The sequence below is a fragment of the Zingiber officinale genome, chromosome 6A (assembly GCF_018446385.1).
Source record: "Zingiber officinale cultivar Zhangliang chromosome 6A, Zo_v1.1, whole genome shotgun sequence".
Classification (NCBI taxonomy): domain Eukaryota; kingdom Viridiplantae; phylum Streptophyta; class Magnoliopsida; order Zingiberales; family Zingiberaceae; genus Zingiber; species Zingiber officinale.
In genome coordinates this window covers 140,004,992-140,029,698 of record NC_055997.1, presented here as the reverse complement: position 1 = coordinate 140,029,698, position 24,707 = coordinate 140,004,992, and the positions used below count along the sequence as shown (strand labels likewise).

Here is a 24,707-nt window from a genome sequence, read left to right as displayed (position 1 = left end):
TAGAAAACTATTTTTCCATGATAAAGTATACCCTAAATAATGTCTACACAAATTTTCACGATTTTTAGAATTTTGTAGAATTTTCTAGGGGTTTCTGAAATTGGCTGAAATTGAATTTCAGCAATTTCAGGTCTCCAATCGATTGGGTGATCGATTGGAGTGCCTCAATCGATCAGTCGATCGATTGAGAAGGTCATTCTCGCGAGCAGAAGCTCGCTGGATCGATCAATCGATCGATCCAGACTGGCTGAATCAATAAGTGGATCGATTCAAGACAGTGAAATCGATTGGGACCCAACTCCAATCGATTGGGGAACCTGATTTCAGCTGGGAAAACTGATTTTCAGTGGTTTGACCCTTGTTTAGTCTAGGAAATCATTCCTAACCCCTCAAAATACATTTGTATACATGAAAAGGGTATTTTCAGGTTGAAAACGAGAGTGAATTGGTAAAGGGAGACTAAGTAGAAGTTTACGTTTGAGGTTGATTCAAATTTTGAACTTTTGAACCTCAAAACTTCTAAATTTGGGTTTCCTAAAGGTTTAGGGATTCCAAGTCATTGTTGGTGTAATGACAGAAGGTACGACCATGTCTTTAGGGGGAGTTACTCTTTAAAGACATGAAAACTATTTCTTTCATGAACCTTGGAAGGTGGTTAACCTTCTTTTAAGAACATGCTCAAGGTTGAGCATTTGAACTTTAATGGGGAGTGGATATCCTCATTGTTCAAGTGGTTCAAGTTGGTATATGCTCATGGATGAGCATTCGATACAAATGAAGGGTATGAGACCTTCATTTGGGTTATTGGACCTTGTTAATGCTCAAGGGCAAGCATTGATGATAATGAAGGGTATGGGACCTTCATTATCGTGTTGATCACAACGAGTGAAGTTGTGAACAATGATGAGAAACTCTTCAGGGGGAGAGTCTCAAAGGGGAGAGTTTTCAACAAGTAAATTTGTTGATGTGTGCCAATAGGGGAAGAATATAGGGTTTAAGTTAGGTCATCATTATCTAAGAGGGAGTTTTCCTTCTTAGTGGGAGAATGTAGGGTTTAACTTACGCTTTCATTACCTAGTGGCATGAAGGAAGATGAGGCTATGGGAATTAGCCTAACTTAAATGAGGTATTGTCAAATATCAAAAAGGGGGAGATTGTTGGTGCAATATCCCACAAGTCAAGGTTGACCTGGTTGACCAAGCTTGAGTCTTGGTTTGGGTTTCGATATTTGACAATACAAGACTTCGATGATATGGACAAGTGCAGGTGCAGTTGTTCATTTGGGGAGATTGTTTGGTGCAATTCCCCTCTGATCAGGGTCTGATCAAGTTGGTTGAAGAAGAGTCAAGTAGGTCAAGGTTAACCAGATACTTGACTGGGAAGTCCTAACTGGGATGTTAGGCAGAAGGAAAATCCTGGTAAGTGAAGCCAGGTGAAAGACCTAGTGAGTGAAGCTAGGCAGAGAGAAAATCCTAGTGAGTGAAGCCAGGTGAAAGTCCTAGTGAGTGAAGCTAGGCAGTATGAAAATCTTGGTGAGTGAAGGCAAGTGAAAGCCCTGGTGAGTGAAGCCAGGCAAAAAGAAAGACCTAGTGAGTGAAGCTAGGCAGAGAGGAAATCCTGGTGAGTGAAGCCAGATGAAAGTCCTAGTGAGTGAAGCTAGGCAGTATGAAAATCCTGGTGAGTGAAGCCAGGTGAAAGACCTAGTGAGTGAAGCTAGGCAGTATGAAAATCCTCGTGAGTGAAGCCAGGTGAAAGACCTAGTGAGTGAAGCTAGGCAGTATGAAAATCTTGGTGAGTGAAGCCAAGTGAAAGCCTTGGTGAGTGAAGTCAGGCAGATGGAAAGTCCTAGTGAGTGAAGCTAGGCAGAAGGAAATCCTGGTGAGTGAAGCCAGGTGGAAGTCCTAGTGAGTGAAGCCAGGCAGTTGGAAATCTTAGTGAGTGAAGCCAAGTGAAAGTCCTGGTGAGTGAAGCCAGGCACGGGGAAAATCCAGATGGGTCAAGGTTGACCAGACATCTGGTGAAAGTCCAAGTAAGTCAAGGAATTGACCGGATACTTGGCACGAGGAGAAAAGTCCAAGTGGATCAAATGGGTTGACCAGACACTTGGTGAGGGAGTCCTAGCAGGTCAAGGGTGACCAGATGCTAGGCATGATGTACCAACAGGTCAAGGTTGACCGGATGTTGGTTTGAGGGGCTTGGAACTTGGTTTTGGGCAAAAACCAACAGCTATATCGATCAGCCGATCGATTGGGGAGTCCCCGCGAGAAGCTTTCGTCTCAATCGATCAGTGGATCTATTGGGAGGCAGTCGCGAGCGCACAGAAGCCTGCTGGATCGATCGGCTGATCGATCCAGAGGCCCCAATCGATCAGTGGATCGATTGGGAAGCTGCGATTTATTGCGATAAGCCCTGGATCGATCCGTTGATCGATCCAGGCATTTTCCGAGAGCACAGAGGTGCTTTGGATCGATCAGTGGATCGATCCAAAGCCTCCCCGATCGATTGGGAGCAATCCAATCGATCGGGATCTGACCGTTGGCGCAGATAAAGGCCGTTGGCGTGCGTCTTCTTCAAAAGAACTCGCACTGTTCATCTCCGATCCTCTCCAGCGAGCACAGCAGCTCTCCACACTTCTTCTCCACTCTACCGCCAATTCTTGAAGGGTTCTTGGAGAAAGGTTTGCTAGTAATCCAAGATCAAGAGGCGGGCTACAACAAGAAGTTAGGGTTAGAGTTTTCACTGCATAACTTGTAATCTTTTGCTTGTATTTTGTTTCCCTTTCCTTCTTCTTGTATTGAGAGTGTTGTAGGTCTTCTCCGCCTTTGGTAGTTACCATAAAGGAGTGTTATTCATAGTGGAGGGTGTGTGTATGTGGATCCTTGGATTAGTCACCTCTTGTGAGGTGGATACCAAGTAAAATCCATTTGTTAGCGTTGTATGCATTTGTTTCTTTGTATTTCCGCTGCACATCTTTTAAGAAACAAGCAACGAAGCACACGAGGAACGCGACGAGCTATTCACCCCCCCCCTCCTCTAGCTACATTTCGGTCCCAACATCTAGCACTGCCTCTCTTTCTCTCACACTCACCAGTAGCCCATACTCCTTCTCCCTCCTCGCAACATTGTCGGTCGATACTGCCACCAGCGGCTGACGCCACTCACTGTCAATAAGCTTGATAGAAACCTATGCCAAATCTATAATAACATCATCAGGGAACTCCTCGAAGATCTTCTGCCTTTTATGAAGGAGGAAGGAACCTCAGTGGAAATATAGTCACATTCCTTCAGCTGTTGGATGGTCCACCCTATAGGTTTCCATCGGTCGGGTTCTTCCTCCTTGTACTTAGCAAGTTCGACCTTCAGTGATCGCAACTCAACGTCTTTCTCATTGATTATTCTTTTGTGCTCGCTAAACTGAAGTTCATGTCTCGCCTGCTCGGTCGTATGGCCCACTTGCTTTGTGGCCAAGGTGGCCTCTGCCTCCTTCATCTTCTTCATCAAGTCTCGAGCCTCCTTCTTTTTGATATCAAGGTCTTCAATGATCTTGAGTTTCTGAGCGTTGGCCGAGTTGATCTTTGGCTCAAAATTGTGGGCTTGCTTCCTAAGATTTTCCAACTCGACGGCCTAATCATGATTTTTATCCTTTTCCATGGTTAGAGCCCGCTCGGATCCAAGAAGTTGCTCAAATTGCTTCTCCAAGTCATCCTTTAGTTGTGTCGCCTCTGCAGTTAGGTGTTCAATCAGGACTTGGGAAGCCCCTATGTCCTTGCCCATTGTTTGCGCCTACTTGATCTTGTGGTCCAACTGAGCTAACATTTGTCAGAGAGGCAGGCCATCCATCCAGAACTAGTGCATAAAGAAATTGGTTACATAAGGCTGAGTGGAAATAATAAATTTAAAAATAATTCATGAACTTACCAGTGGAATTTTGGCTAAATCTATCAGCCAACTTAGCTGGAGGGATGGTCGCCTCCCGGGCTCTAGCTTTTGCCCAAGTCTGGGCCAAGAGACCCTGAATCCTTATCTTATGTTTCGACGTGTGTGGATGCTCAAGATTGGAGTACTACCATGTTGAAGCAATTTAGGTGCCCTAGGTTTTGATGTTTGAGCAAAGGTTTAAGTTAGGTTTATTATTGTATTTGATATACATTGTAAGTGTGCAGGATATAGGTACAACAAGGAAAGTCCAAGTGTAATCTTGACAAAGGAGAAAAGTCTAAGAGGAGTCTTGGCGGTGTAAGTCCAAGTATGTAGTCTTAGCAACGTAAGTCCAAGTATGACTTGGCAATGGTTGAAGTCTCAGAGGTGAGGAGCCTTTTGGTAAAGGAAGACCCAACAATAAGGATAAGGCTGAAGGAAGCTCTAGAAGGCAAAGCGTGAAAGTTGGGGAGACATTCGAGGGATGTGAGATTGATGAAGGAGGCTAGAAGGCTAGGTCTAGGTTGGTCAGGCGAGGACGAGTGTTGAGTGAATGTACTCGAGGGGGGTCAAATTCTAGAGTTAAGATTTGACCAGTTGACTGGGGCAGGGTATAAAATGTTTTTGTGCCCGATGGTTGCGAAAATAGTCATTTGCTACTATAGCAGACAACTGTTATTGCAGCAATCGACTGGTACATTGTAGCAGTTAACTGATACACTGTAGCAGTTGACTGTTATCGAGCTGTTGACCTGTAATTATCAAATTCCACTTAGCCTAATTAAAGTCTCCAAATGCTCAAGTGATCTAGTGTGGTCTTGTGCGAGTTGTGGTGAGATTTCTTCGCCCGTAAGGAGCTATGTAAGCTAATCGAAGTTTACCGAAGATTGATCCACCAATGGATTGAGGTTTCGTCCATCTTACAGACACGCCGTGGAGTAGGATTCCTAATCTCTAAACCACGTTAAACGAACATGTATTGGTTTGCTTTCTTAGTTATTATTTTCTAGAGTTAGCTTTCCTTTTGTTTATTGGTATTTTTGTTTCCGCTATGACTAACAATTGTAGGAAGTTATTCACCCCCTTCTAACGGGCGTCAAGGTTCTAACACGCCATTCATTAGTGGACAATCTAAGGATGACTGTTACGTGCCCATGCGAATTGGAGCCGATCGGCTCTGAGCTGGCCTGACCCTTAGATTTGGAGATTGGAATGGAGCGAATGGTGGAAAGAGAGTTACAGGGCCGGTTGGTGCCTGCGACAGATAAGATAGAGATTGGACGATGAAGGCGCCAAACGGTAAGTCACAGAGGGAGGGTGTCTGGTCAAAGGAGGGAGGAGTTGGATCGCCGGTTGCTCTCTTGGGAGCAGCAAAAGTGGAGCTTTCACCCCGTTCCAAAAGGGTCGGTGTGTAGACATGGTGGTAGAGGATTGGGGAATGGAAGACATTGATTGAGTGGTAGCTTCCGTTTGGAGCCTCTTGCGACGTTGTCACTGAATCAATGGCTCCGCGGATGTCATCAATTCTTAAGGAACTGCTATGGGTTCTATGGAGGGCCTCTCGGGAGGCAGCTTGTAGTGTTGGCAGTAGCATCACTCCCAGCTGTTTGGCTCACTTCTCCTTCATCGATTTATGCCTCCAAGGTCCCGACTGGTAGTAATCTATGGCTCCCATCTCGGCAACTCCACGACCTTGCTTCTCTTCATCCACTAACTTAGTGGAGTCGCTAACTAAAGTCCTAAGCATCACTTTTAGTGTAAAAAAGAAGAAAAAATTAGTTAGACCAAAAAACAAGGGAAGGAAAAGTGGCTCACCAAAAGTGCAGGGCAGCCGGTCTCGAATGGGACTCAACCTAAACATATACAATACGTCCTCCAGCAGCAACTTATGTATGTTGAATTTCAAGTTGGTCGGCTAAGTGGCGGCTTGGAGGTAGGTCGGCTCCCATCAATATTTGCCCAGTTCAAGAGAGCTTGGTAACTGCATCTGCCATGCGGTCCGGAAAATGGGTTGGTCGAAGAGTTGGACATAAAAGTATGGGATTTCTAGCCCTTATTATATGAGGGCATCTTATCAAAATAAACAACGCCCACACGGGCCTGGAAGAGAAAGACGCCCGACTCGGACTGTTTGGAATAATAAAAATAATAGACTTTGGAACAGAAAGGAGGGATCATGTACAATCAGAAAAGCACCACAACCTCGGACAATAACCTAAATGAGTTTGGTACTAATTGTTGCAAAGGAATATGGAAATATCTACAGACTTCGGAAAAGAAAGGAGGTATTGGAAAGCGAAGACCAGTATACAATTAGTCCTTAAAGAAAGGGAGGAAGCCATCAAGAGGTGTGTGGGGACGATCATATGCAAAAGGGATAGCAATTTGGTGGTCATCAAGAATATAATAAGTCATTTTTATTTGATCTACCTTGTCGCCATTAAAATCCAACGAAGTGGAGATGTACCACAGACCCGAGACAACAAGAGGAGGAGAGTGCGCCATGTGAAGGAAGACGAAAATCAGAGATCTAAAGGAGAAAAAAGAGAGGACTTACTGAAAGAGAATCACCAGCAATGAACAGAAAGCAAAGAGCCAGGAGGCGAACGAGGGTGAAGAAGAAGGTGATACAGTGAAGGGAGAAAGAAGGGCTTTAAAAACCTTGCCAACGGTTATCTAGAGTTGTCCGATCAAGGGCATAGGAAAACGAGATTCGATCAAAACTGTCAAAATTTGAAAAGGTGGCTATCACATCGAATCCCAATAGTCGCCTATCACATCAAATTATCGGCGATAGAGGATCACGACATGTGTCATTCAATCACAGGTGACATTAATGAGGAATAGCAATAATCATTAGGTGTATGATCAAAAATCATGCTTAGCATGTTTTGCATTAATAGCAAAGGATTTGAGCGATTTTCAATAAATCGGGATGATGTCAACAGCAATTAAAAGACACTATGAGTATGGGTGGTTGCTCGAGAAAGAGATCAAAAAGGAGCTAATAAATGGCTAAGTGTCGTCCGTGCTTGATCTGAGCAGCATCAATCCCAGAGCTCCCAACCGGTAAGAAATTTTCTTCTTTAGGAGATGTTAAAGCAATAATTATGCAAACCGAGTGGCGACCCGGATAGCAAAATGCCCGGTCGGGAAGAAGAGTTGCAAAAAATACTAATTGTCCAGTCAGTCGGACTTGTAGCCTCCTTCGACTAGACTTAAGAGAAAGACTTGTGATACGGTGATAAAGATGGGCCCCCCAAAAGTGGGTTAAAGCAATGAAGACCGGCTGACATTGAGGTCAAAGTCAAATGGTCAAAGTTGCAAGGTCAGATGGACTACGAAATCGTGGACTGTGGATCAGACAAGGTTGGCTGAGCGGTCCCTGAGAGTCGGTCTAATGTGAAAGGCTGACCAGACCATTCGACCAGTCATCCTCCACAAACTTGCAACGGAGGTCAAGAGCCAAATATTAAGTTACCCGACCCACCGCCCTTACCGATAGGACCTTATGTCTGCTCGGACGCAATGTGCCTCTTCGACAATAGTAAAGTCAAGTGAAGAACAAGTCGATAGCTTCACTCTGTACGATCGAGCTGGTGACATCTCGGCTGAGTGGCCCTTAGTTGGCCTACAACATGAACCGCATACATGTCTTACCGTACTCTTTTGGAAGTTTGTGTCACCGGCAACAAAGAATGTCCTACAGGTAAATCGTACTTTAAAAGCTTCTAGTCTGTCACATCATAGAGATTTACATGTTCGTTTTAGGAAAAGTGTCAGAGACACTTTTCGACTTGTCTTTTCTTAGGAAGCTTTGAAAAACATATATATATTTTGGGATGCATGCACAAACATTATAGTGACACTATAAAAGGAGATCTCCATCTACATGTAAAGATATGTGATGTTTCATTATTCTACGGGCTCTCTATTACTGTTCACTTCTACTATTCTCTCCTCCCGAATTGAATATTGACTTGAGCGTCGGAGAGCAAACGTTGGGACCCCTTCCATGTCCTAGCACTAACGCTCCATGTGTTACAGCATAGTATGGAGTTTTCATTCGGTTAATAGCAGAGCCACGCTCCCAGATAACCATCTTCTCATCTCCCGGACATAATCATACCATAAACTAGTGAATTGGCCATAAACCAACTAAGAAAATAAACAATATGACTCATATTTCATCTAATTAGGGTAAGTTAACCAAGGCTGCTAATAAGTTAAACAATATTACTGTTCACTTCTATTATTCTCTCCTCTCGAACTGAGTACTGACTTGAGTGTTGGAGGGCTAACGCCGGTGACTCTTTCCATGTCTCAGCACTAACGCTGTCTGTATTGCAGGATAGTACGGAGTCTTCATCCGGTCAACAGTAGAGTCATGTTCTCAGCTAACCATCTTCTTATATTTTAGATAAAATCATACCATAAACTAGTGAATTGGCCATAAACCAACTAAGCAAATAAACAATATGACTCATATTTCATCTAATTAGGGTAAGTTAACCAAGGCTGCTAATAAGTTGTCAACCCATTAAACAACTTGAAAGAGCTAGGGTAAGCTAACCAAGGCTGCTAATAAGTTGTCAACCCATTAAACAACTTGAAAGAGCTCTCTCCACCTAGTTTGTCTTTGTGTAGTTTTACATTTAGCTCCATAAGTGTCATAATTTTATAATATGAAACTCTAATGCATATTTAAATTGAGAATGCTAATAATGGACTTAGAACATACCCAAGTTCTCCATATTGAATTTCTTGTATAAGTAATGCACGTACCGTATCAATAATCCCTTAAGAATCATGCCTAGTAGTGATTATGTCATCAAAATAAAGATGAAGTATAATCCCTTTTGATGAAGCATGTCAAAGCTTGCACGTGCGATTTGGTTCATGCATGTTACAGCCAAGTTGTGATACCATATAGACTTAGCTTTCTCAGAGAAATTTCCATGAAGAAAATCATTCCTTACGTCGAGTTGATATATTGGTCAATGTCTCAATGAAGCTACAATCAATAATAGTTGATGTCACTCGAGCAATTCGACCAAAAGTTTCTACATAGTGAATGCCATATATATATACTCTTACGTAAAACCCTTTGTCTCCATATATATAATATAACAGAATTGAGTGACACTTAACAAACTCACTTAGCTCATACGCAATGTAACGAATGCCACAAATTCTCCCAAAATTTGACAACCAACACATACATATATAATTATTAGACCGAAAAGATCAAATTTGGGCCTATTTTATAGACTTTTTTGCAAATGAAATTAAATGACCATTTTAAAATATTTTTAATTCTTCACAGGAAGGAACCAACACCCAACTCTCTTCATGCGTAGCCACAGGCGCCGTACTCACAGCGCTGATTGTCAGGGCACACCGCGCCGCACGCCCCGCAGTTGCCCACGTCATAAGCCACCGACGTGCACTGCCCTCCGCAGCAGAGCTGCCCGAACCCACACCGGCTGCCGCAGGCGCCGCAGTTGTAGCGGTCCGAGAACACGTCGCGGCAGCGGCTCTCGCAGCACGCGACGAGCCTCGGCGGGTGGCTCGGAGGCGGCGCGGGGCACAGCGCCCCTGTATTCCCGTCGCACCGACTGCCGCCCTGCTGCAGCAGCCGGCTCCCCGCCCGCGGGCTCAGCCCCATGAACTGCCGCCCCACCTCCTCGCTGTACCCGGCTGCGTCGGCCGGGCACAGCGACGCAGACAGCACGAGAAGGGAGAGGAGCACTTCCTTCGCGCGCCGAGTGGTATTGGTGACCATTTGCTCATCGCCCTTGGAACCCCCTAAAACTACATCGCATATGACTATGTATATATATGTGCATGAAGGAATGCATGGGAGCAGGAAGCACGTGAGAGGCCATATATTGATGGCCATCGGATCCCGGCCTTACAGCCTGTACGTGATTAATTCTATTCAATTTCATTTAAGGTTTCGAAGTTCGATCGATGGCCTCGTTACTTCACGCAGGGTGGCCATAGTGCATTAATTGATGATTCAAGCATTGACTAATTTACAGAATTTATTAATTAAAGCTGTGCCCTTTGAAACACTTACTGAAATGTATAATTAAGAACGATTAATCTGATGGTTCAGATCGAGGGGAAAGAAGGAGGAGGAGGAGAAGAAGAGTATATAAAAGTGGCGGGAGAGGGTTCGAGATTTATGTGATGGATCCACTTTTCCGGCGGGAATAGCGTAAGAGTCAAAGCAGAGGAGTAGAGGATCGAGGAAGACGGGGTTGACTTTAAAGCTAGATTCACCGTCCACGCAGCTCGATAGATTTTTGTTCGCCTATTAGTTTTGTATATATTAAAACTTGTGATCGAGTAGTTGGCGTTGATGAGAAGCAGCAGAGCTAGGGACGTGAAGCATGAAGGCGCAAGTGTGCCTGATGTCTGAAACCTCGAGATCCCTTCTTTCTCCATGTGTTAATATAATCAGAGTTTTATATATATATATATCTTGCTCAAGTCAGAAACTCCAGTTGGTGGCTTAATATCTTAGAGAGAAAATTCTTGGGATGCATTGGAGTTCGACCTCATTAATGGTGAATTATATTGGAGGAGAGCACCAGGATTCAGATTTAAGTTTCATCGAATGGTTAATCAGAGAGAAGATCTTGATGGCATACATGCATATAATGTCATTTGAAGATCGAGTATTGTTTTTTTTTTTGTTGAAATTATGCATATTGGAATTTTGACTATATTTTATGAATTTCTTGAACTTATTATCGAGTGAGATCGATTAAACTAGGTGATCAATTCTCCCATGTGAATAAAAAAACAATTGAAAATTTCAAGATTTAAACTGCATGCCTGGGATCATAATCCTCCTCTGCACATTCCACCTGTTTTCTGGTACTTTACTAGAAATTTAATTGAGTAAAAAAACAGATATAGTACTATTAAATTACAATTTTATTTTAAGAGTCACAGTGTGAAAAGTACAGATCTAAGTCGATATATAAAGCAGCGAATAATTATACACTTGGAAAATTTAATGGCAAGGACTGAAAATGATCGGATTTTATTAGTTTTTGAATATTTTTTAGAGTTCTCACTGCATCGACATTAGGGTGCATGTTAATTATGTTACAACTTAGCATAAGAAAAAGATGTTAGGATTGTGATACATGAATAATGAATAATAAACTAAAGGATTTATCTATAGGATATCATCAATCTTTAAAATAATATTGAAAATCGAATTAATAGCTAGCGAATAGCTAATTTAAATCCATCGCAAAGGACTATTATAGGGGTGTAAATGAGTCAAGCTATTTGCGAGCTATTCAGGTCTTGGTTCGAAAAAAGTTCATTCGAGTTCGTTCGAGTTAAGCTCTAGCTTGATTTCAAGTTCGAAAATATTATCGAGTCAAGCTCAAGTTTAACAACATTTGGTTCATGAGCTCGCGAACATGTTAATTAAGAGGCTCGTTTATTTTATTATTTATTTATTTATTTATATAATTATATATAATTATATAACATATAAATAATAAATATAATAATATATTATTAATTATTATAGCTAATTATCTTAAACAAGTTCGCTCGAAGTCGTTTAATTTTTAAAAGAGCTTTTTTTAGCCAAGCTCGAGCCAAATTCGAGCTATTTAATATTATTATGAGCCAAGCTCAAGCTTAAGAACTAAAGCTCAAATCGAACTTGAGCTAAACTTAAGCTCAGGGATAATGAACCGAGCTTGAGTCAGAGCCTCTTACTGTTTGGCTCAGCTCAGCTCGTTTACAGCCCTAGACTATTACTTCTTGCTTGTTATCGAAGATCCTTCAAACGCAATGAATGTCTGCCACAGAATTGAGTCAGCAACCGAAGATCCTTCTCAATATAATGAAAAAAAAGTAAGAAGAAGAGAGCACAATTAAGTATACCCTAGATGTATCATATCTCTTCTTTTATATACCCAGTCCAACCTATGAAAATTATCCATCGTAAAACTCATCTCTCATTAACAACCCATCAATATTAATGAACCGTGTTATTAGATTTATACATTGAATTCACATATATTTAATTTAAACCCTCTTTATATACAATCAAGCAATAGATCATCTAATTATAAGTTAATTTCTTTAATGATAATGAATTTTATATTATATATATATATATATATATATATAGAATAGATTAAGTTCACCTATACAAATTAATTAGATGAGTTAATCGTACAAAAGAAAGGTGCTAACTATATCTTATAATTTTGAAATTTAAATGTTTTATTTTATTTTTATTTTTTTACAATTTCACCTGTATAGTATAGTGTATCAATTCACTATTATTATAAATTAGTCTTCTTTCCATTATTTTTGGTTGATATTTTTGTCCTTCTAAATTTAAGGGCCTAGGGTAAATTTAACTAGATAAATTAGATTATTGTAAAATAAATAATGAACCTCATTTTTTTTTAATTCTCAATTTCACATTTATAGCACTATGTATTACAATTCCCTAAAATTAAATAGTTTAGTTAGTTTAATCTATATTTTTATCTGATCAATTATTGTTACCAACTGGACTTATCATAAAATATAATTGTTGCAAAATTATAAATTTAACTTTTGAAATTTTTCAACAGGAGCCTTAGTATAATAGTAAAATTATCATCCTATGATTTTAGGATCATACAGAAACATTATCTTATAAGATAAAATTGTATATAACAAATCCAATATGAATTGATCTTTCTCAGGGATCTTATGTTAGTAGAAATTTTGTGCATTGAATTGAATTTTAATTAAAAGTCAGCACTAAATTGATCATGTTATTTTGATGAAATCAGCACCAAGATGGTGATGATTTAACCAAAACAGTACCGAAGACATTTAGTTAATTATATTTATTTAATTTTTATTTTTTTAGTTTTGTTTGATTTTTTCTCTTGTAATTAGCTATTTAAACACAGTTTGTTTTTTTAAAAAAAAATTATAGTTCCTATAATTTTATAATTTTTATTGACATTTTTTTGTATTTTTAATTTTTTAAAAATTTTATTACAATTTTAAATTTTTAATTTAATTTTAAATAATTAAGTTTTTAATTTAATTTTAGTTGGTTCAATTCGATTTAAATAAATAAAATCAATTTTAATTTAAGTTTGAAAGATGGGAGGAGTATAATTCGAAAGTGAACGTACTCGATCTTTGAGAAAACTTGATTCGCCTTTCAAAATTATATAATTTTAAGTGCGGTAATTGATAACTATCAATACTCGATAGAATAGAATGTATTATAAATTTAAAATTTCTGCACTTAACTATATTACAAATTAATGCTTTAATTTATTTATTCACATGTTTACCTTGTATAATTTTTTAATCATCCTCCTCCGTGTTAATCCTAGGATAGATTGATGGGAATATTAGGACAAGCATAATCGTCTTTTACCAACTTAATCATCATTTTAAAATATATATCTTATTTGTCACATAGTAACATTAGGACAGGTGCAAAGTAGAGGATTGATAATTTCATTTCGATTGTATTTTCATCGTTTGAATGTCTAGCGGAAAACTTGAATCAAATTTGATGTCATGTGCATAACATCTTAATTTTACTAATTAGTTTTCACTTCCTAAGGTGACTAATCCAAATTATAATTCTAGCGATCTATCACTACTAAATTTTTTTTCTTCTTGGATATTATTGGAGGCAGGGAACCATTTTGCAAACTATTTCTTAAAAAATAAATACAATAATAAAGTAAATATACAAATACAAATGAAAGTAACAACATTACACATCTTTATTTTGAACACTTCTTTGTCGTTTTGGATTGTCTCTTGATGGTAGGAAATGTAACAACATTTCCTCTCCAAATCTTCAAGAACCTACCAGGGCCGGCCCTGGAGGAGGGTGGCACTGGGCGATGGCCCTGAGCCCATAATTTGAGAGGACCCAATTTTTTTTTTTTTTTAGTATTATGTATTATAGGCATGTAATTGGGGTTTTGAATAGTTGGGCTCAAATTCATATTTCAGAATCTTTTGATATTGTCTTTTACTTTTATCTTTTTAGGCATGTAATTGGGACCTTGAGTAGTTGGAGCCCAAATTTATTTTGGATTTTTTTTTCCTGCCCCGGGCCTCCTCTGTAGAAGGACTGGAGTTGGAACCTACGTCGAAAATCTCCTCGAATCCCTTCTTTTATAGCATTTAGGTCTAGGCTAATTTTTACTATTAGTTAACTAATCTTACCCATCAGTCGATTAATTTACTGTTGATTCGAACGTTATTCTGACCTGTCAGCTCAACAACTTCATCCATCTCAACATGTGTCAATTGATCATTATCATCAATAGACTGTTATTTAATCAGTCGAGATCTGTAGTCAAGTTTTGAACATTCTATATTCCTGAACAAGACATCAATGGACTAATATACTTCATCAGTCGCTTGATTATAATCAGTCGAGTTTTGAAACTTCTATATGTTTCTGCATTATCCATCAGTCAATTAATTAAACCCATCAGTTGATTACTACTATAGCCATACTGTAGTAAAATACTATTCACGATAATGTAGCAATACTGTAGCAACTATATTTTTTGAGGTTTTGGGAGTTTTGTATCCATTAGTTGATCGATATACTCTATCAATCAACTAATACTCTTATTTCAGCCTTACCAAAGTTGAATTCTCATTTTGTTCGATATCCAGTTGACCGCAACTTGCCAAGACTTCCTTTGTCCGATGTCTAGTCAACCATGATCTACTGAGACTTCTCGTTGTCTAGCATCTGACCAACCTTGACTTACCGAGACTTCCTCGTTTCCTACTTTCCAATTAACCTTGATATGTCGGGACTTTATTACCTCATGCTAACTCCCTATTGGATTTTTTATTGTAAGTGTCCAGTCAATTATGATCCAGTTGAACTTTCCTCTTGCCAACTACCTATTGGGCTTCTAATCATAAGTGTTCGGTCAACCGTGACTCGCTTAGACTTTCTGTCTCGTGTCAACTCTATGTTACGTTGAACTTTCAATTGCAAGTGTCCGACTAACCATGACCTACTTGGACTTTTTATATATTATCAAGTATTCAGTCAACTTTGATTCTCTTGATTTTTTGCTCAACCAACTTAATATATTGATTGACTATTAAGTATATGATTAATTTTAACCTACTTGAAATTTTACTTGACCAGATCGATTGTACCAACAATAAGACTATGGACATAATTGGATTGCATTAGACAACTTTAAAAAAACTTGCCAACTTGACTCAATTCGAGTTTGACGTTTTACTTTGATCAGCTCGAGTTGGATATAATTGGATTGCATTAAGCTTGAGTTGATTCAAGTTGGACGTTTTACTTCGACAGTGTATTGATTAAATATCGAAATTCTAACTCGAATCAACTCGAGCTTGCATATCAACTTGGTCAATTTGACCCGATCGATTGTACCAACAAATAAGACTTTGGACATAATTGAATTGCATTAGGGCACTACAAAAAATTTACAATTTGGGGACGAAAATTTGGGACGAATAATATTCGTTGCAAATTTGCGACTAATTTTGCAACGAAAACCTAATTCATCGCAAATTAGCAACAAAAATAGAAATGAAAGAAATTCGTCGCAAATTCGCAATAAATTTATTTTCGCCGCAAAATTCGTTGCCAATCAGCGTCGAAAAATAAATTTCGTTGGAAAATTTATAAAATTTGCAACGAAAAAAATTGTTCATCGCAGAAGCAGAGATAAACAGATAAATTTTTGCAACAAATCTTTGGTTTCATCGCAAATTGGCGATGAATATATATTCGTTGCCAATTTCGTCGCAAATTAGGGACGAAATCCCGAGTTCGTTGCAAAATTTATATTTATTAAGTGATAATTTAAAATTTTGGAAGATGGCCCTAGAGAGCTCGGAATGACACGAAATAAGTTTCTATGGGTTCGTACCATTGTCCTGATATTATTAGTGGGCTCAAACAAAATTTTTAACCAATATACAGATGTTTAAAATAAATTTATGCCGAACGAGTAATAAATATTAAAATCTTGTTCCAAAAATTTATTAACATTGGTGTATTGGTTAAAAATTATGTTTGACCCCATTAATGAGATCAGGAGAAAGATACGAACCCAAAGAAATTTGTTTTGTGTCATTCCGAGATCGCTAGGGCCATCTTCCAATTTTTAAAAGTTTAACCTAAGAAACAGATTTTAGGGACGAACTTGGAAATTCGTCCCAAAATAGGGACGAATTTATGAGTTCGTCCCTGATTTGGGACGAATTTCAAGTTTGTCGCAAAAATTAATTTTTTCAAAAATCAAAATAAATGCGTATAAAATACGGAAGATGGGCTTAGAGCGCTCGGAATCACATGAAACAAGTTTCTATGGGTTCGTATCGATCTCCTGATCACAATGATGACCTCAAATAACTAATAAAATTTTGTAATAATAATAATAATTAGATGGACTCTATAAACCTTAAGACTTGGTGAAAAAGAGTTAGAGTTTGAAAATGATTAGGTGATTTTGATATCCATAAATCACTCACCTAAATATATTGTGTGAAAAAAATATTTGAGGTCATCATTGTAATCAGGAGATCGATACGAACCCATAGAAACTTGTTTCACGTGATTCTGAGCTCTCTAGGTCTATCTTCCGTATTTTATACGTATTTATTTTGATTTTTAAAAAAATTAACTTTTGCGACAAACTTGAAATTCGTCCCAAATCAGGGACGAACTCAGAAGTTCGTCCCTAATTTGGGACGAATTTCAAGTTTGTCGCAAAAATCTATTTTTTTAGGTTAAACTTTAAAAAAATTGGAAGATGGCCCTAGAGAACTCGGAATGACACGAAATAAGTTTCTATGAGTTCGTATCGATCTCGTGATCTTTCTAATGTGCCCAAACATAATTTTTAATCAATACACTGATGTTAATAAAATTTTGCAACAAGAATCAAATATTTATTACTTGTTCGGGGTAAAAAATTTATAATCGTCAGTATATTTGTTAAAAATTATGTTTGACCCCATTAATGAGATCAGGAGAAAGATACGAACCCAAAGAAATTTATTTCGTGTCATTCCGAGATCGCTAGGGCTATCTTCCAATTTTTAAAAGTTTAACCTAAGAAATAGATTTTAGGGACGAACTTGGAAATTCGTCCCAAATTAGGGACGAATTTCGGAGTTCGTCCCTGATTTGGGACGAATTTCAAGTTTGTCGCAAAAATTAATTTTTTCAAAAATCAAAATAAATGCGTATAAAATACGGAAGATGGGCTTAGAGAGCTCGGAATCACATGAAACAAGTTTCTATGGATTCTTATCGATCTCCTGATCACAATGATGGCCTCAAATAACTAATAAATTTTTTTAATCATAATAATAATTAGATGGACTTTATAAACCTTAAGACTTGGTGAAAAAGAGTTAGAGTTTGAAAATGATTAGGTGGTTTTGATATCCATAAATCACTCACCTAAATATATTGTGTGAAAAAATATTTGAGGCCATCATTGTAATCAGGAGATCGATACGAACCCATAGAAACTTGTTTCACGTGATTCCGAGCTCTCTAGGTCCATCTTCCGTATTTTATACGTATTTATTTTGATTTTTGAAAAAATTAACTTTTGCGACAAACTTGAAATTCGTCCCAAATCAGGGACGAACTCAGAAGTTCGTCCCTAATTTGGGACGAATTTCAAGTTTGTCGCAAAAATCTATTTTTTTTTGTTAAACTTTAAAAAATTGGAAGATGGCCCTAGAGAACTCGGAATGACACGAAACAAGTTTCTATGAGTTCATATCGATCTCGTGATCTTTCTAATGTGCCCAAACATAATTGTTAATCAATACACTGATGTTAATAAAATTTTGCAACAAGAATCAAATATTTATTACTTGTTCGGGGTAAAAAATTTATAATCGTCGGTATATTTGTTAAAAATTATGTTTGACCCATTAATGAGATCAGGAGAAAGATACGAACCCAAAGAAATTTATTTCGTGTCATTCCGAGATCGCTAGGGCCATCTTCCAATTTTTAAAAGTTTAACCTAAGAAATAGATTTTAGGGACGAACTTGGAAATTCGTTCCAAATTAGGGACGAATTTCTGAGTTCGTCCCTGATTTGGGACGAATTTCAAGTTTGTCGCAAAAATTAATTTTTTCAAAAATCAAAATAAATGAGTATAAAATACGGAAGATGGGCTTAGAGAGCTCGGAATCACATGAAACAAGTTTCTATGGGTTCGTATCGATCTCCTGATCACAATGATGGGCTCAAATAACTAATAAAATTTTTTAATCGTAATAATAATTAGATGGACTCTATAAACCTTAAGACTTGGTGAAAAAGAGTTAGAGTTTGAAAATGATTAGGTGGTTTTGATATCCATAAATCACTCACCTAAATATATTGTGTGAAAAAAATATTTGAGGCCATCATTGTAATCAGGAAATCGATACGAACCCATAGAAACTTGTTTCACGTGATTCCGAGCTCTTTAGGTCCATCTTCCGTATTTTATACGCATTTATTTTGATTTTTGAAAAAATTAACTTTTGCGACAAACTTGAAATTCGTCCCAAATCAGGGACGAACTCAGAAGTTCGTCACTAATTTGGGACGAATTTCAAGTTTGTCGCAAAAATCTATTTTTTTAGGTTAAACTTTAAAAAATTGGAAGATGACCCTAGAGAACTCGGAATGACACGAAACAAGTTTCTATGAGTTCGTATCGATCTCGTGATCTTTCTAATTTGCTCAAACATAATTTTTAATCAATACACTGATGTTAATAAAATTTTGCAACAAGAATCAAATATTTATTACTTGTTCGGGGTAAAAAATTTATAATCATCAGTATATTTGTTAAAAATTATGTTTGACCCCATTAATGAGATCAGGAGAAAGATACGAACCCAAAGAAATTTATTTCGTGTCATTTCGAGATCGCTAGGGCCATCTTCCAATTTTTAAAAGTTTAACCTAAGAAATAGATTTTAGAGACGAACTTGGAAATTCGTCCCAAATTAGGGACGAATTTCTGAGTTCGTCCCTGATTTGGGACGAATTTCAAGTTTGTCGCAAAAATTAATTTTTTCAAAAATCAAAATAAATGCGTATAAAATACAGAAGATAGGCTTAGAGAGTTCGGAATCACATGAAACAAGTTTCTATGGGTTCGTATCGATCTCCTGATCACAATGATGGCCTCAAATAACTAATAATTTTTTTTAATCGTAATAATAATTAGATGGACTCTATAAACCTTAAGACTTGGTGAAAAAGAGTTAGAGTTTGAAAATGATTAGGTGATTTTGATATCCATAAATCACTCACCTAAATATATTGTGTGAAAAAAATATTTGAGGTCATCATTGTAATCAGGAGATCGATACGAACCCATAGAAACTTGTTTCACGTGATTTCGAGCTCTCTAGGTCCATCTTCTGTATTTTATACGCATTTATTTTGATTTTTGAAAAAATTAACTTTTGCGACAAACTTGAAATTTGTCCCAAATTAGGGACGAACTCAGAAGTTCGTCCCTAATTTGGGACGAATTTCAAGTTTGTCGCAAAAATCTGTTTTTTTAGGTTAAACTTTAAAAAATTGGATGATGACCCTAGAGAACTCGGAATGACATAAAACAAGTTTCTATGAGTTCGTATCGATCTCGTGATCTTTCTAATGTGCCCAAACATAATTTTTAATCAATACACTGATGTTAATAAAATTTTGCAACAAGAATCAAATATTTATTACTTGTTCGGGGTAAAAAATTTATAATCATCAGTATATTTGTTAAAAATTATGTTTAACCTCATTAATGAGATCAGGAGAAAGATACGAACCCAAAGAAATTTATTTCGTGTCATTCCGAGATCGCTAGGGCCATCTTCCAATTTTAAAAGTTTAACCTAAGAAATAGATTTTAGGGACGAACTTGGAAATTCGTCCCAAATTAGGGACGAATTTCTGAGTTCGTTCCTGATTTGGGACGAATTTCAAGTTTGTCGCAAAAATATGTTTTTTTAGGTTAATCTTTTAAAAATTGGAAGATGACCCTAAGAGCTCGGAATGACACGAAACAAATTTCTATGAGTTCGTATCGTTGTCCTGATATTACTAGTGGACTCAAATAAAATTTTTAACCAATACACAGATGTTTATAATTTTTATTCTTTGAACTAGTAATAAATATTAAAATCTTGTTCCAAAAATTTATAAACATCGGTGTATTAGTTAAAAATTTTGTTTGAGCCCTCTAGTAATATTAGGACAATGATACGTAGCCATAGAAACTTGTTTCCTATCATTCCGAGCTCTCTAGGATCATCTTTTAATTTTTTAAAGTATCACATAAAAAATAAAAAACTAAATTTGGGATGAATTTTAGAATTTGTTACTAATTTGGGACGAACCTGGAAGTTCGTCCCAAATTGGGGACGAATTGTTAAGTTCGTCACAAAATTTAAAATTCTCAAAAATCAAAATAAATGCGTCGCAATATGTCCCGATCGCTACTATTCTGCCCTAATTCTTTTTCTCCTCTTCTCCATCAACTTGTTGGCGGCGGTAGCGCAACCATCTGCATCCTTTTCCGGTCGCGATCTCCAGCAGGTAAAGTGCATTTCTTCCCCTCTCTTTTTTCCCAAACTTACTAGGGCGTAAGGCGGCGGCCGCTACTGGGTCGCGCCGGCTTTTCTTGCACGGCACGCGTGGGTTGTCGGAGTAATGCCTTGCTGGCCCTCTGCCGACCATTAAAGGCATCTTCTGGCCTCCTATATGCCGCTATCGGGCCTCGATGGCCGCTGGTGGCCTTGGCGACGAAAGAAGAAGGAGGCCTACCAGGAAGTCGTCAAGCAAGAGAATCGAGAGAAAGAAGCAATGAAGCTACTGGAAAAAGAGCATTTGCAGAAGACCGCCATGGAGTTGCTGGAACAATATTTGCAGTTTCAACAGGTGAATAAATTAGTTTAACATAACATCCAGTCTTTTTATCAACCAAACCCATACTGTTCTTATTGTGGTTCGATTATCTAAACAGGAAGTTGAAAAAGAGGGCAAGAAAGTAAGGTAATGTATATCATTTGCAAAAGATCAAATTTTGGTTTCCAAACTGATGCAGTATATCTTTGGTTTAGGAAAGAGAAGGATGCTTTGAAGCAAAACATCCGATGTCAGCTTTCTTCTTGTTCTCGAAAGAACGCCGTGAAGCTCTGCTACAAGAGAAGAAAACCATCCTTGAGGTATGTAGTTTAGAAAACCCAATATGTTGCTGGAATTCTTAGGTGGCTTATTGTTAATACTATGGCGCGTGCCTACCTCAGATCTCAAAGATAGCAGGAGAGGAGTGGAAGAACATGGCAGAAGAGCAGAAAGCTCCCTATGAGGAGGAGCAAAATGGAATATTTTCGTGTGCATCTTCAATTTGAATAATTTTTATGTTTCTCTCTGTTCTCAAGCATATGTCAAATTTCTCAGATTGCTAAGACTCTGAAGGAAAATTACAACCAAGAAATTAAACTTTATAAGCAAAAGAAGATTGAGGTATGAAACTGAGATTGAGCTTAAAAGTGAATTGATGTTTAAAAAAAATGCTAATTCAGTGTGTGTGAATCAGGAAGCTACTACTTGAGAGAAGGAAGAGGTGGAGCACATCAAAATCCGGAAGAAAGAAGCCCTTCAGCTGCTTAAGAAGAAGGAGAAAACAGATAACATGATCAAGGTTAGTTGGTTTCTGTCAATTGCATTATTTGCATTTTTTTTTGTTGTTGAATTTCACAATTCTATTGGGGAAGCGATCATATCAATATTTGAAATAGGATGCATGTAAATGTTAAATACAGATATCATTAATATGTTTGATACATTTTTTTAGTTATAAATGTTACTTATTATTTGTTTGTAATTTGATGCAGGAAAAGAAGCACGGAAGGCGATCGAAGCTCCTGAGACGTGACGATATGTATTTTATTTTCCTTTGGATGCCTTGTTACATTTGTTGTTTGGATTATGATAGAACTTTCATGTTTGGATATTATGATTTGTTGAACTTGTTGTTTGGATTTTGATTATTTGTATATATGAATATGATGTGCTAGTTTTGGGATGATTTATTTGGATATAAGATATATGGATGTGTTGGATATGATGTGTTTAGTTTTGGGATGATTTTTTTGGATGTTGGATATGGATGTATTGGATATAATTTGTTGAAGATGTTGTAAGTGTAATATGTAAACAGGATAACAGAAAAATCAAGAAAGATTTTGGATTTTTTTTTTGTTTTTGGGACAAATTTTGCGACAAATCAATTTTTGTCGCAAATTTATAATATGAATTCATCCCAAAATATGAATACGTTCGTTCCAAAATTCGTCGCAGATTTGGGACAAAATTTAGCTTTTTGTCGCAAATTAGGAACACCTTTTGGGACAAATCCAGATTCGTCGCAAATTTGTAAAGTCATGGTTATTTTTTTGGGACAAATCTAAATTTGTTGCAAATCTGCGACGAATTCAGATTCGTTGCAAATTTGCAACGAATCCAGATTCGTTGCAAATTTGCAACAAATCCATTTTTGTCGCAAATTTACGCAGAAAATAGGATTTTTTGGCCGGTATTTATTTGTAATTATGTAACATTTTTTGCCTCGAAAAATTTTCGTTGCAAATTTGGGACGAAAATATTTGTTTGTCGCAGATATAAAATTATGAAATTTGCAACGAATTAACGTTCGTTGCAGATTTGCAACGAATTCTGCGACGAAAATTGAAATTTGTCGCAAAATTTTCCAACGAAAATTATGTATTTGTCGCCAAAATTTCGCAACGCTATTTTTGGGACGAATATAAATTCGTCCCAAAATTCGTCGCAAAATATTTTGCAACGAATTTTTTTAAGAAATTCGTCCCAAAATTTGTCCCTAAAAAGCAATTTTTTTGTAGTGGGGTTACGTTTGGTAGGATGTAATCAATCTTGTAATGTAATCAAGATTACATTATAAAATTGATTACTTTGTTTGGTATAGTTTTAAAAAAGGTAAATTCGCTAATTTAAGTTGTAATGTAATGTAATCTGGATTACAAACGATAATGAAGTTTTGTAATCTGTATTACAAAGTAAACACCATATAATTTGATTATATTACGAAGTCATCGTTTAACTAAAATTTAAATATCAAATATACTCCTAGTTCATTTTCGACATCAACTGATCATCGACGGCCCCTTCCGCCATCGCCGCCACCGGTCACCGGCCGGCCACCGCCGCAGCCGGTCGTCGATCGACCGCCGTCACTAGTCGTCGGTCGGCCGCCGCCAACCACTTCTGGTATCACCGTCGCCCACGACTGTCGACCATTGCCTTCGGTAGAGGTACAACGGCGATCTCCGATAGAAATCGTAGGATACTTTTATCATTTTATAATAATACGAATTACATTCATTATAAAAAATATTGAATATTAAATAAAATAATATAATCATCCTTGTAATCAAAAGATTACATTACCAAACATAATAATATAATTAATATTATATTACATTAGAAAGTAGCCTAGACAACTCTGAAAAAACTTTTTATAATATATTAAAAAAATAATTGAACCAACAATCGACTACTTTAATTTCTATTAAGTTTATCAAAAAAAACTTTAAGCGTCTTCACTCAATATGTTGTTAGAGCATCCACATCAATTACCCTAAATTAAACTTTTACCTTAAATTTTACATTTTACATTAAAAAAACATCCACATCAGCTACCCTACCCATTCCCTAAATATACATTTTATGAACAGTAATTCTTTAAATTTAGGGAATGGATTCCATTCCCTAAACATTAAAATATTATTTCTCTCTCCTCCCACTAATAATAAAAAAATTCTCTTTCCTCCATCTCTCTCCTCATCTAATAATAAAAAATATGAAGGAAAGAGAAAAAATAATTAAAAAATAAATATATGATAAATTATAGGGAAGCTGATGTATTATGTAGTGAAAAATAGATATCTAAATTTAATAAAGTAGTTATTTTACCCTAAATTATAGATTTTGGATGAGGACTCTGATGTGGATGCTCTATGCAAATCTAGCATCATTGTTATCATCCGTGTCAATTGGTTGACTCTCTTGCATAACTTATTTTAAATCAAGTTGCTCGACATGTTAATAAATTCCGAATCCTCATGTCCAACTTCATTTAGGTCATCATCATTAATTTTCAACGACTATTTTTACATTTGTATCCTCAATAGACCCACTAATTCTTTATTATGATTATTACATATCAAATAAATTTGATCAAATACATACAAATAAATACGAGTCTTAATTATTAATTTTAAAATCTTAAAACTTTAAATATTGACACAATATAAAATACCCAATAACTGACCATCTTTATATAAATCTAATTAACAAGTCATTACGGGATTCAGGATGATATCTAAATATTCCTGATTCGAATCTTAATTATAACATATTTACATGAATTATAATGAAAAGAAAATAAGCCACTATTGTTGACCAAGAAGGTTAAGAGATGAAGCCAAAAGTAAGAAGGGGAGAGTACGTCGATGACGTTTACGGAGGAAATAGAAGACAGTACTGTCAACATTGGCGGAGCCGACAATGTAGTGGGAGGAGAGATGAATGTCAACGATGTGGAAATGCAGGAAGAGGGAGAGTCAAGAGTGTGGAGAAGAGGACAATGGTGGTAAAAAAAAGAAAAAAAAAATGAAAGAATTAACA

At 37.0% G+C, this 24,707-nt stretch overlaps 1 protein-coding gene across 6 annotated transcripts; it reads left to right on the top strand.

Moving 5' to 3' along the window:
* The first annotated feature begins 20,470 nt into the window (after nucleotides 1-20,470).
* On the top strand, nucleotides 20,471-22,087 carry LOC121998335 (high mobility group B protein 6-like). 6 transcript variants are annotated; one of them, XM_042553225.1, is made up of 6 exons: nucleotides 20,471-20,915; nucleotides 21,098-21,202; nucleotides 21,284-21,359; nucleotides 21,438-21,503; nucleotides 21,577-21,681; nucleotides 21,875-22,087. In XM_042553225.1, the coding sequence occupies exons 1-4, from the start codon at nucleotides 20,739-20,741 to the stop codon at nucleotides 21,443-21,445; spliced, it is 366 nt and encodes a 121-aa protein (XP_042409159.1). In that variant the 5' UTR covers nucleotides 20,471-20,738; the 3' UTR covers nucleotides 21,446-21,503; nucleotides 21,577-21,681; nucleotides 21,875-22,087. The 6 variants fall into 6 exon arrangements, 5 of the variants coding, with proteins under 5 accessions (XP_042409159.1, XP_042409158.1, XP_042409156.1 ...); XM_042553224.1 differs by having other exon boundaries at nucleotides 20,472-20,915; nucleotides 21,284-21,369; XM_042553226.1 differs by adding an exon at nucleotides 21,001-21,029 and having other exon boundaries at nucleotides 20,482-20,915; nucleotides 21,284-21,503.
* The last annotated feature ends 2,620 nt before the right edge of the window (nucleotides 22,088-24,707 follow it).

Coding starts and splice junctions, on each gene's coding strand:
- LOC121998335 (XM_042553221.1), top strand. CDS start 20,739: ATGCCGCTATCGGGCCTCGATGGCCGCTGGTGGCCTTGGCGACGAAAG. Junction 20,916..21,097: donor AATATTTGCAGTTTCAACAG/GTGAATAAATTA, acceptor TCTTTGGTTTAG/GAAAGAGAAGGATGCTTTGA. Junction 21,203..21,283: donor AGAAGAAAACCATCCTTGAG/GTATGTAGTTTA, acceptor TGCCTACCTCAG/ATCTCAAAGATAGCAGGAGA.